This window comes from Nilaparvata lugens, chromosome X (assembly GCF_014356525.2).
Source record: "Nilaparvata lugens isolate BPH chromosome X, ASM1435652v1, whole genome shotgun sequence".
Classification (NCBI taxonomy): Eukaryota; Metazoa; Arthropoda; class Insecta; order Hemiptera; family Delphacidae; genus Nilaparvata; species Nilaparvata lugens.
Window position 1 is genome coordinate 88,546,346 of NC_052518.1, and position 14,088 is coordinate 88,560,433.

Genomic DNA, 14,088 nt, shown 5'->3' on the forward strand with positions numbered 1-14,088 from the left:
AGTCATAAGAAGGAAGAGTTGGCCTGAAGAGATAAATATATTGCTAAAATTTAATTTATACTGAAGACATTGAACTGTATGCTGCTGCAGACCCATAAAAACTAGAATTAACACTGACAGTTGCTAAAACAACCCTAAGTCGCCTATCAGCCGAATTCACAAGAGAATAAATAATCGAACAAGGAAACGAATGACTGGGATAGGCTATCGAATTTTTAATATATTGTCTACACTCGTGGATGATAATTAATTGAATGATGTTTACACTTTATCATGATGAACTACATAAGCTTGCATTGAGATTTAGAGAGTCTTCATTTGTGTTAAGTGTGAAGTTGAAGATCAAAAAACAACAACATGTTTTGATGTTAAGAGGATAAAGGTGAATGGTCCCGTAAAAGGATTAAGGACAACGTCAGCAATAAAATTAGGTAACCATGAGCGACCGGTATTGGATTTGGAATGGAAAATAAGGCATAGATGTTTTTTGTGATAGGAAAAGTAGGTGAGATTTTTAGTAGGAATTTAGGTGGAAATCCGTACTCTGGGAGTAAATCTGAATAAATGATGAAGCATCAAAATGAAAGAGGGAGAGAAAGATATTGTGATGAATTATCAGGCCTGGATTCAGATATGGACTAAATGGGTTAGAGCCCTGGACGGAAGAATTCAGGGGGCGGCAAATTCTGGTAAAGAAAAGTGAAAAAAATACAAAATAATGTTGGAAGTGTTTGAAATATAGGCTATTTTCTAGGCTATACCTATAGCTATAAGATACTCCTACTTAAGCTGCATAAAATTTTGTTTAAGCGTTAAGCAACAACCAATGAAGAAAAACTTAGTAACTAAATGAATAATATGAGAAACAATGGAAGTATTTACAAATTTGAAAATTTTTCGATTACTTGGGCGTGGCTAGTCTCGGCCAATGACAGGTAGAGCTCAACCTTCATTGGTCTACAGCTAATGGCCAATCTTAGGGCTACACTATAATATAATCTCTGCTGCTCAATGTTTAAGCTTTCAATTTAATAAGGATTGATAATGGCGTAACAGCCGAATCTAGTATATTAAATTTTATCAATATATTAGTTGCTTTGACAATACGTTGTCGTTTCAATTTAATATGGACTTCTACCACAAAATCACCTTCATAACAATACAACAAGACTTTCAAAATTGGTTGAATGTAAGCATTGATGCTGTATTGGGATTTGTATTCTATATTCAAATTTTAGTCGAAGGTCTGTCTACACTTAACATTCAAATAGTGGATTAATTTTTTTTATTACATTTGCAGATAATAAAGATGAGGTGAAACCTAAGTTGCAGTGTAAATAAGTATATTTTGTAATTTTTAAGTGTGCGCCAGAGTCTAATGAACCCATGATCATACTAATATTCTATTATTTCCTTCAAAATATAAATTAAATTGCATCACAATTTTACTATAATCACAGACTACTTACCCAAGAGTGGATCATTCTCTTCTGGTTCCATACTTAACCACAGAAAATTATCTTTCTAATTGACAAGTTACAAAGATTTGTCGCAGAGTAAAAACTGATTCAATACTGATAAAGTTCACTTGGATAGTTTATGCAAATCACTTTCATCTGCCATCTCGTCACTTGTTTTGCTTTGCTTTGAACGTTATCTGCAGGTCTGCGGATTTTGTAGAACTGTTCTACAATTCAATCAAGTCACTGACATGAACTAAGCAGGAAAAAGTGAAATTATTTTCGCTGTTTTCTGTGCTCTATTTACCACAGCTACGTTCTACGAGTAGAGGCTACAATCTCCTACAAACCTTAACGTGTAACATTTATACTGAATTACAGTCTATTTTGTTCAGTACGTCTACAAGAACACAAGACGTAAATCTTACTTCAATGTATCCGATACCTAAACTAGTCCTTTAAATAGCGTCCAATTTCATTTTAAATTCAATCTTCAATATTTTAAAACTCACCTGATTAATCTAAGCACATTATTGATTTCCACTATTCAACTTGTAAATAGTCCTGCTTCGTAATGGAGTCCCTCAATTTTCTTGATTAATGGTCAAGCTGTTTCTAAATTTAGTATTTATTTGTAATATAATTTTTTCCCCATTTTTGATGGAAAAAGTGAGAATGGAGTTGGTATGCATGTCACTATATCAGTGACAAATCGCATGTTTCGTTATTTTTTCCAAGATTTCGTGATCTTCAAAAGATTTATTGGAAAATTCTTCTCAGTTCAAAATATGGACAAAGAATACATATCTCCAAAATAATGTGGATATTAGCTCTTCATCCATTGTTTGAACATGTTTTCTTTATCTATTCCGGAATATGATATAAAAGTAATGAGAGTAACTCATTACATATTGAATTATGTTTAATCTTCATGTATGTAATAATTCATATTTTATATCCGACATGATTTAATAATGAGACTATCAATTATACTATTAGCAATGTCGATATTTCATTAATAATTGCGACTTTTCATTCGATTTGATCAGTTATATATCACCCGAACTGTTTTTTATTTATTTTTATTGCGGATGATGCAAGACATGAGCGTTTTGCTTGTGCGTGGGTAATGAGAAGTGTGAGGGTGATTTGATGAGATGATCAAACGTCCATGCCTACCGGGATTCGAACCCACGACCAGGTAGCGCTAGCAGACTGAAGGGTGCAAGGTGCAACGCTTTAGCTGTCTCGACAAACCTAGCCGGCAATATTGTTTGTTGTCAATATTGAATTAATTCTTAATGAATTTAGGTAGGTTTGAAAAGTTATCTAGATTGTCTTTTTGGTAAACCCTGACCTGATCTACAACTCTCTCTAATGTGATCCAGTCATTATTTTCGCATAAAGTGAATGAATTAGCTGACAACCAGCTGGTAGACTAGCTAAATATGGATGTAACACCAATAACATACTCAAGTAGTAATTATTTAGTGGAAGGCCGGTTCTTGTACATTTTGGCCAAGATTTTGCTGATAACTTGACTGACGAACAAAGATTTTATCATATTTATCACAAGTGCTACATTTTTCAAGCTATATAAGAACTGAACTCTGATGATGAGTATAAAACACGTGCAAACCAAGGCCATTGCCAATACTAACCGTTTCAAGAATAGGAAAATACAGAAGATCTGCAGAAATGTTTTTCAACATCTGTTGGAACTGAAGAAATTCGCTAGATTTGAACTAGAGGTGAGAGAAGACCTCAATGGCCTCAATGGCCTTCTAACATAATTCAATAGGGAAAGGACAAATTTTAGCTAATCTTCAAATAATTTCGAACAAGCAGACCGATATGTGACAAACGTCACATCTGAACTCACATGTTCAAGACATGTAGCCTACATGTATATGCGTATTTCTCACTTGGGCTAGACGTGAACAAAAGTGATAACGTACCTTTTTGCACCATAGTTGTTGGTCTTCTATCCCTGTCTATCACTCACTCTCACAACTAACGAGACGATACTAATTCCAAGGAACGGAAAAATCTTTTATGCTGTAATCAGCAATGCAATAAATCAGTGACCTCCCACTGACCCCCGTGAATTATAATAATAATTTTTGGGTGATTCGGTATATACGTTTTTCGTCGCAACTCTACCGACTCCGCGTCAATCAAACAATCAATCAATCAAACGACAAATCAAAATTATGTTATGAAAATCATATATGTTGCACTTGTATCTAGGAATTGAGTTTATTATTGATTTATTTTCTTCTCAATAAAGATTGTTTGAGTGTCAAAGCTATCTTGAGCTATCGTGAGCCCAAAGATATCTTACTGGCGACGATTGGCAGTATACATAGCTCTCATTTAATGTATTCAGTTTATTACATCAGATATTAGATTCATTGAGTTAAATTTTAATTGAATGCATCAAAAGAATCTCATTATTTGAGATTCTATCTGCACTTTGAGACACTCGAATATATAGTTGTACCTGAATCAGAGATTACTCTCAACAAAATTATAGGGTTGGAAATAAAAAGATCGATTCTAGATCAATGAGAAAATGATAATGCAAGATAGAAATCTAGGAGATCATTGATCAATTAAGGTTTCAATAATAAGTAAATGCAAGATTAGAAATATAAAGAATAGAATGAATTCTAATACTGGAATGCAAGATAATAAGAATATGTGAGGTACTCTCTGAGTTCGAATACAGTTTCAAAAGATGAGAAGAAGGAATGTGAGAGATTTAATACGAAACAAACTTGAATCGTCGACAGTAAATAATATTTTCCACAAATACAATTCAACTGCATAATTGCAAGTTTAATAATTTGCTGATAGTCAAGTTTCAATCAATGTCTGAATCATTATATAAACTGATATTGTGGCATAAATTATATGCTTACACTAAATAGTTGGTTGAACTATTACGTTACGTTGGTTATTATAATATTACAGTTATGGAATTAGACTAGCTCTCAATAGATTTGGGAATGGAAAATTACTATCTAAAGAAAAATTGCTGTCTCATTGGTTATCCATCTCAAGTGGAATATCATCTTCCTCAAAAACAATTTAATTTTAGGATTATAATTATTACAGAATAAATTTCAACCTCATTATCAGAAATAATAGAAATTTATCGTCATACATCAATAATGATTGATCCTCATATTAAAATTTTGTATATATTCAAATCGTATCAAAAATTCTCCTTAAAACTTTCAATATGAAAATCTTCAAATTTGTAGATCCTGTAACTTCATCCTGAATTACTTTATTTTATACAAGCCACTCATGTTAATTCAATCCATCCCATTCAATCAAAGATCAATTTATCCTTAGTTTTTCGCTCCCATTCAGTGCTTTCTTGTAAAAATTAGAATAATAAATAAATAAATAGAATAAATTTTATTTTTACAGTACGCTGATAAAATATTACAGAGGTGATGAAGTAATTTCTTTGTACTATTTTCATTTTATCAATTAGATATTTCTTATATCAAAATAATCTTAATTTATTCTCTCAATAATAGTAATCAATAGCATAATCATCCGAGACCGGTCGTGTCTTAAAAAAAGCATATACTTGTGTAATACTATAAAAAATATCAAGTAGCCCTATAGAAATAAAAAAATGAGTTAATGATTTCTGAAGTGCATAAGTAATATCTCTCAGTTTCAAACCTTAGAGCATAGTAGGCCTTCTACTCAAAAATATCAATAGTTTTCCTCACATTATGTCACTTTCGATAACAGAATTATCACTCGTTCAATCGACAGAATTTAATTATTAGAAGTCGATCAAAAGAATAATAACTAATTATAAGGAAGAACAGGAACCGGCAAAGAATGTGATTTGCAGACCACTATCCGTTATTAGAATAAAAAACTCCGTTAGAAGAAAACCGTGTAAAACACCACTGAACGCGCTTCTAGCCATAAAAGAGTTAATAAAAACATTAGCAACTAGTCAATGCCACGTCTCGGCGAGAACTGGTTTTCTGGGACGGACATTCTGTCACTAGGGTCAAAGTTCTAAATAATGATAACTGATCGATAAAACCCAATCAATGAGTAGGCTTTGAACAATTAGACCAGTGCTGTAGTGTACATAAGGGACCCATAATAGATAATAGGCCATGTAACTGATAAAATAGGAAAAACCAGAAAGTGTTTCTATGTTTTTATATTACTCTCACCAAATATACTGTGTATACACTATTGAAGATAATTCTTCTAGCAAGTTGAATGAACATTCTAATCAGGAGGAGAAACACAATTATACTCTTACAAACAAACATCTCTCAGTATCATCCGCTTTATTATCCACGCACAAGCCGAGAGCTCATGTGGGCATCACCCTCAGCAAAAAAATGTCTCCAACTTCAGAAATTTGATAATCTTCAACACGACAAAGCCACTATAAAACGTCGATTTTTGACCAGTAATGAATAATATTTCAAACCCTTACAATAACACACCCCTAGACAGAATGAGTGTAAAGAGCTTCAGATTCTTCGTTCAACTCAAGCAATACATTTTTGGGCTGCTTTTAGCAGTGACCTACCTTCCTAGTTGCTAGAAACACAACTGTAAATAATGATTTCCAAAACCAATCTTGAGGTAATCTTTCTATAAATTTGATTGACTAGTAAAGCTATGAAAAGTGATATCTGAACAGTGAATATCTGAAAAGTGATATATCTGCAGCTCTGCTCACTTAACAAATTGAGTGGTGCTTGAGAAGTTCTTTTTTCAATGAAAATAATTAGTAATGACAGTATTAAAATCCATTTTCTGGATTTTCTGGATATGGTGTGGACCTGAATAAATTATCCATTAGCTATTGTAAATTCTACTATAAGACTGAAACTGATAGTAGTTTGTTTGGTATTGTATGGTTATGAATGACTTTTGACTCACATTAACATACCATAATGATGGAAGCCTATCATAGTCTCTAGTCCCATACCATACTGTTCAGTTCTCCATTCAGAAAGTGTATCAACGAAAACAAATGAGCTTGGGCAACGATTTCGATCGAAAACAATGCAGGTAGATGTGAGTGACTCAACCGTCTTATTACAGAAGACAATCAAAGCCTGAATCGAGATCTAGATGTTGTTACGGCTATGATATTATTATTTACAAGTGCCTACTTAGTACCTATACGAGAAGATATCTTCTGATAACATCATGTTGAATATTGTTTGCTGTTAATGATCTTGCTTACATCTTCGTCATTTCATCAAACTCAAGAGAGAGTATTATGCTATTTGGCATTGCGATAGTTGTTCCAATAACTCTCGCTTAATGTAGGCCTGAAATATTTTTTACACAGGAGCTAACCCTAGGGAAATCCCGCAAATAGTGATGTGATTTTTTATAAATATGATTGTAGCTCCTATAATCGTACTTGAATTTTGTTCGACCTTTTCTACTCGACTTTTATTATCCTACTCTCACGTTCTTGGAAGAATATAATTTTGATTGTCATTTTTGGCTCAACAGTAGCATTTGCATTTGTTTTGGAAGAATAGTACATGTTCAAATGCAGGATTTACAATAACCTTTGCTGCAGCATCTTCAATAATATTGTCATGGGACTTGAATCAACGAGTCATGATACTAGCTTTGATTATGGATACGTGTATCTGTATTATGGATACGTGTATCTGTATTATGGATACTTGTATCTATAATCAAAGAAACTAGTTACTGATGAGTGTAATCAGGGAAATTCAATATGCAATATATTTGTCGTACATCAGTTACAATTACAAACGTAAGTACGTAACACAGTTAACCACTGTCATAGACATATTTGTACGACATATTTGTCGTACATCAGTTACAATTACAAACGTAAGTACGTAACACAGTTAACCACTGTCAGATGGAAATTTTATAATTTTGTCGCAATAGCTGATCCCAAACAAATTAATTAACATCTAGTAATTTAACTGCAATTATATGAAGAGTAACTTTCTAATTCATATATATTTAAAGTTCAGTTTCTCAAGTATCAAGGCCTTGAGAAGGACTCATTATAAATATTTATTCTATTCTATAATTGCTCTGAGAGCAAATAAAAGATAAGGTGAATTACATTATCTCAAAGGTTATCTAAGTTTATATTATCTCATGTGTGTATGCTAAGCGAATTCCTGATTTTATTTTCAATTATGAGATATGCTCCTTTTTGCAGACAAAGTTAATTCTTTAGCAACAGTATTGTATCCATTGACATTACACTACGCATCTTTGTTGAATTGAATATTTAATTATTGTTATTCTGTAAAGTACTTGTCATGGAATAAATTTTCCTAAATGAATGATATGATTTTATTATACGGTTATTGTAAATTCAAATCACTACTATGTTTAGGCTATATTATAAAATTGTGATGATAATCTAACACGATTGGAATAATGATAATGTCGTTTGTAAACAACTGGAATAATGTATCATTGATTCAGGATATTCATTAATTACCATGGAACTGGAATCAACCAGTTATGGTAGCAGTTACTGATAACAGAGCGTTGTTGTTATCTTCATTAATATTGAAAATCACATTTTCCAAAGTTGATTAACACGGTGAGTGACCAGCCTAATTGCAATATTCGTTAGATGTCAAATAATTTCAGCTGTGGCATCCACAATAACGCTAAAGATTCGATCTATCCGTTCACAGAGTTCCGCATTTCATTTTTTGTTCCAAATCTCGTGACTCGTAGAGAAATGGTTTCAAAAACTATATTTCGGTTGTAAAATTCAGAAATATTCTTGGATCAGAACTAACGTGACGTGATATCTCTTGCCAATAACAGTATCACTAAAACAAAAGAAAATATCAATAGATGGTATTATCATACAGGACAAAATAATCTTGTTTTTACTGTTTATCGATGATTATTTACTTGTGTGAATTTTTTTGAGTTGAATTTGAATGCATGCTTATTTTTAATCAATACTATGTTGACCTACTTCGTTGTTTTGTAACATTCTGGCCCATGAAAAAATCCCTTTTCTCGGCATTCCCTTGAAATTTAACTATAACGTTAAGATATCTTCCACCATTGTAGTTACAAATTCCATTAGGATTTCATTGGCTACCTGTTCTACAGTAATAATAATCATTTCAAGCATAAAAGCATAAAAGCATAAAATTTATGTTGATCTAATGACGTGATTTGATTACTTCTCTAAAGAAAAAGAAACGAAGAATAGAAAAAATAAATTGGGGTTTTAGTTAAAACGAATTTTTGTTTCCTCAAGATTATAGGATACTTTGGTGGATATGTAGATGGAAGAAATCCTTATCGAACTTCTATGAACTTTCAGATAAGAAACAACAATTAAAACTCTTACCGCATTGGCAACCGTATCTTAATGGTGTAGTATTAAGACATTAATTATGGTTTAATAGACTACAAGTGATTCAGAATAAATATCAGTTTTCTCTGCAGTATTCAAGAGGACAGTTACTGTATTAGAAATGTTTTGATTGCTTCTATTCAAGTATCTATTTTTCGATTCGTCAAAATATATATTCATCTGCAGTGGTATAGAGTTTCCGTATCACGTTGCATCTAACCAAGAAAGTTGAACTAAATCAGTGCTTTCATGATTTAAAACTGATTGATGCCGAAATAAAAAAGTCAAATAAATATTAAAGAAGAAACATAGGTGATTGGTTAATAACAAAAGTTCATCGGTTATCTTCAACCATTACTGCTGTACAACAAAGAAGTATTCAAAATATTTTTCAATCATTTTTCACAATCTCATGAGATTCTCATTTCGTTTGTGAATCCGTTATTTTAGCCGATGCAAAGTCTTGAATAATTATGTTTTCCATATTTTTTGCTATGATCAGAGAATCTTATTCTTCGTGAAGCTCTTTGTGATCCTTTTCCTACTACTGGGCATCACGAATATGTTTCAATATTTTACTACAAGGTACTCCAGAGAAACTTACTTATTTATAAAAATTCCTGCGCGGTGAATTGGTCGTTTAGAGGTGCAGGAGGGGGCGCATCTGGAGGAAGAAGTTCCTCCCCAATTACAATTTCCTCTCCTGTACAATTTTATTCTCCCTTAAGTAAGTAGCCATCATGCTGTGGTCTGGAGAGCAGCGGGCCTTTGCAGTTGAGAGCTTCTTTTCTAATGGTTGATCACTTGTTGCTTCTACGCAACGTACCTTTCGCGCTCGATTTGGAATTCATCCTCACAGACTCGTTCCTGTCCGTAATTCGATTCTGTCGTGGTTTAACTCATTTCGGGAGTGTGGAGGTGTCGCTAAACCCAGAAATGGACTACAAAAAACCATCAGAACTCCAGAAAATATCGGAAGAGTGAGGCAGTTGTGCATTTTCCCCGGAGTTCGACTCGCAAACACGCAGCTACTATGGCAATTTCTGACTCCACTGTTTGACGAATTTTCCATGAAGACCTCCAATTTCATCCCTATGAATTGGCTGTTGTTCAAGAATTGACTGAACGCGATTTTGTTGCCCGTCAAAATGCATGTGATATGCTGATTGACAACCTGCCTGAAGACGCGGTCATTATTTTCATTGAAGAGGCTTATTTCCACATGCGTTTCCTCAATGCAATTTTTTGGGGTTTATTTGAAATCCCTGGTTTATGTCGATCAACCGCGGACCATAGCACACCTCAAGAACAACATTCGTGACACCATTACCAACACACCGATTAATATACTGCAACGAATGGATACAAATTTCAAAAATCGACTTCATCAGTGTATGCGCAATTGGGGTCGCCATTGATCTAATGTCATTTTTCAAGACTGAATGAAAAAAAAATGGGAAATTGTATTCTCATATAAAAAAAGATTGAAATAATAATTTAACTACTTTTGTTTTTATTGACCTTTCAAATAAGTAAGTTTCTCTGGCGCACTTTGTATTATATTATACTATTCACTTTATTCTATAATTTTCTTACTCAATATTGATGTTTCAAAATTTTTATGTCAAAGAAGAATCTATTAGGAAGGTTAATATTTACGGAAGCTGTAAGTTGTACCCCACTAACAGTGATTCGACAATGTCTAGACTCTATATTGCTTGAAGGCCTTCAATAAGATCTCCAACAATAAACTTTTATATAGCCCAACAAAAGTACTGTGGTAACAGATAGTAGTGTTACGCATTGAGTATTCTTCTAGATTGTGATTAAATGTTATTACCTACAGAGTAAGCTCAGTGGAAGAATCCACTGCAAACATCAATAAGTTATTGACTGTTCAAGGTAAAAGACCCCATATACCAGTTGCCTTGGAGATGAAGGAAATGCTTTTTCCTCAGATGATCATGAAAGGTTTCTCAATAATCTGAAATCATGGTTGTTTCATGTAACATATCTATAGTTTTGATTGTAGGTTACCAGAATAAATTGTTGGGACTTTCGATCGTGATTTAACAAATGGGAATGCTCACAAAGCGGAAATTAAAATCTGAAAATTACTGATTCTGTCGTTTCATAGATGATATGATACTGTTAGATTACTTACTTTTCTCATAACTAGTGTGGGATAGCAAAGATGAACGATGAAGGAGAAACGTCACTTATCAACAACCTTCTGCAAAATGTCAAAAGTGTTTTTGTTTAGGGAAAACATGCCCTGTTTTCAAGTATTTATTGTCAGTGCCAACTCATGATGTTTTTCCGAATTAGTCCGATAGCAAAACACAGAATAATAAAGTAAAAGACACACAGAAGATGAAAGAAAGCTAAGATAAGATAAGATATTTATTGACAATTGTTACTAGGCTGTTGCCTATGGTAACATTGTAACAATGGTAACAAAGCTCAGAGTAATGAAAGAAGTAAGTGCTCAGAGTAAGTGATATAAAAACCGAAAACTAAGCCCAAAGATGTGCTCTATGAGAAACACCACCACATGATAAGCGGCACTTGTCTCCAAGTTATTGGTAATTTTAAATCATTCTCGAGCTCAAAGTATTATGCTACTGTTCTGCATCTAATGACGGATTTTTTACTACTAGCAATATGAGTTATGATAGCTTTACAAAGGTATTAACTATGTCAGACAGAATGTGAACAAGACAGGGTTTCTTTTTCAAATTTATGTTCAAGATAATAGCAAATTGTCGTGTTGCAAATTATGATGTCACGTAGGGCCTTGTTTCAAATATTCTTACTTTTCTATTTCACGTTCATCAATATTTTCTAGCTCATACGTATTCAGTTGTCTCCTTCTTCTTTTTCCTCGTCGTATTCTTCTTCTTCGTCTTCTTCTTCTTCTAAAATTTTTGTTATGCTCTAGCCAAAGTAGAACCGTAATGAGTGAAGAACAATAATTATTACTATTTCCTACAACTATTTGTATTCATTATTCTTGTATTTTTTACTCTGAACTCAAAACTATGAATAGTCATTCTTAGTTACCAATAAACAATAATCAAAAGTTTATTGATTGGAAACCCCTTATCTCATTTAAACCCTTGTCTTTTCCAATGGATTATAAAAATATACCATAGTAAGACAGTATGTAATTCAAGTAAGTATCCCACTCTGGCTTATCTATCAGACTACACACATTGATTCAATCCATACCAAATTACACTTCAAATCATCAGAATTTTAAAAAAACAAATGATATTCACTTAAATTAAAGTCTAGTATTGACTTATAGGTATTCAAGCTTTGGATATAGGATACTTCAATGCAATGATTGTTCAAGTGTGAATATAAATAACCTTTGGAAGAATTTCCATATTTTATAGTAGCATTATTATAAATAATCAATTCAATCAAGATTTGATGAAATAGAAAATATCTATGAAGAAAAACTAAAAATATTCCTACCAATAAACAGAACGAATATAGAAATGGTGATATGTTATATGTAAAACAATGAAAACTATGAGTTTTTACCTTGGATATGCATGAATGAGTAGAAGTAATGTGGGTGATAATCAGCTATCAACCTCAGCACTTGGATTCTCAACCTCAGTCTTTGACTGATGAAACCGATATGATTAAGCAACAATCTTTATACGGAAATAAACTTTTTTAAATTGGCGAGGAAATTGTAAGAACTTATCAAAAACATTCTCAATTAAACGTTTTTTCCGTGGCAAATATTAAGCGTGTAATTTGGAAATACCTTTTATTTGTAAACGAGACGGTTTGAATATCATGACAGGAAATGTCTAATTTGGAAATGTTGTCTCACCTACAATTAAATAAATAGCCTTCGATATTTTTGACAGAGTAGCTCTATATAAAGTGCCGAAATACATGCAGAATTACTTGTTACTGTCTAAGGAAAGGAAACTCCAGAATTTAGTAGAACAATCATTTGATAATTTCTTGTACAAAGTTTCTGAAGTAATTACAAAAAAATCCATTACAGATGCTATTGAAATGAATGACACTCATCTAATTTAACACTATTTCATGTAATTTACACTGTCCAGTTTGCTCATTTGAAATGTTTTCCTGACGATCATCCCCACATGATTCTGAGACATGGTTATGATCCAGATGATTGTCAACCATTTTCCCATGATCCTCTCAATTCAAACAAATTATTAATTAAGAAAAAATACATCCAAATATTTTTTTGTCGGTGTCTGTTCAACATAGTTGAGTGTTTGAATTAGCCGAGTTATGAGTAGAGAGTAAGGCTCAACTCACACTTACGCGACACAGGTCGAGAAGAGACTCGACTCTAGTCGAGAGCATGTGTTTTCAAAATGGTGACAGTCGCGGAGACTAGAGTCGACTGGTCTGAGTGTCACCATTTGGTGACAGTCGCGGAGACTAGAGTCGACTGGTCTGAGTGTCACCATTTGGAAACAGATGCTCTCGACTAGAGACGAGTCTCTTTTCGACCTGAGTCACGTGAGTGTGAGTTGAGCCTAAGAGAGCCCTCGAAATAACAAACATTTCTGTTTGAGAGTTCTTTACAATGTTGCAGTTGGAAGTGTTGGATTGGAATTTGCTCTGGATTTATATTTTTTGATAGTTTGGACTCAACTTGAAACCCAAACCAAATCGTGAATTCTGTTCTAATTTTACTGTATTTTTGCTTGAGTTCCAGCGCTGCTGGGCACAATGTATCAAAATATATGAGCAAAATTATTATAAATAAAAACTTTCCAAGCCATGCAACAATGTAGTACAAGTTCGAGAGGATCTCAAGTGTTTGTTGATGGGATATACTTGAAAAACATCCACATTCATAACACTCTCATCTCACGTTATTTATACACTCATTTACTGCAATCCAATAGGAATTTCCTGTAGATCTTCAGAAGTTTTCAGTTCAAGTGCTTTCAAGTAAGTAAGTGCTCTCAACTGAATTTGAGAATTAGAATCTCAAAAGTACTATTGATCTTTTAATAAGAACCGAAAATAATTGAAGTGTCATTTCTTGACTGGTAAATTCTATAATCACTATAAATACTCTATTCATGGGATTTAGATACGTTTATAATTTCTTACTCTGCCTAAAGAATGTTTTAAAGAATCTTATAAAGAATGTTTTCATTTCAATTAATCTGTTGATTACGATTCAAAAACAAAATGAACATTATATACGAG

General features: G+C 33.0%; 1 protein-coding gene across 8 annotated transcripts in view; it reads right to left on the bottom strand.

Moving 5' to 3' along the window:
• Nucleotides 1-14,088, bottom strand: part of LOC111051798 (sulfate transporter) — a 47,037-nt gene that overhangs the window by 28,102 nt on the left and 4,847 nt on the right. The window contains exons 1-2 of one of the 8 annotated variants that reach the window (XM_039441828.1): nt 5,166-5,471; nt 1,470-1,716 (exon numbers count right to left, since the gene is read on the bottom strand). The exons of 2 other annotated variants lie outside the window; for them this stretch is intronic. In XM_039441828.1, coding sequence (XP_039297762.1) covers nt 1,470-1,500 — 31 coding nt within the window. In that variant the 5' untranslated portion in view covers nt 1,501-1,716; nt 5,166-5,471. Of the gene's footprint in view, nt 1-1,469; nt 1,717-3,418; nt 3,519-5,165; nt 5,472-11,026; nt 11,169-14,088 lie in introns of those variants that run through there. 5 more of the 8 variants (XM_039441831.1, XM_039441830.1, XM_039441829.1 and 2 more) reach the window with 5 other exon arrangements.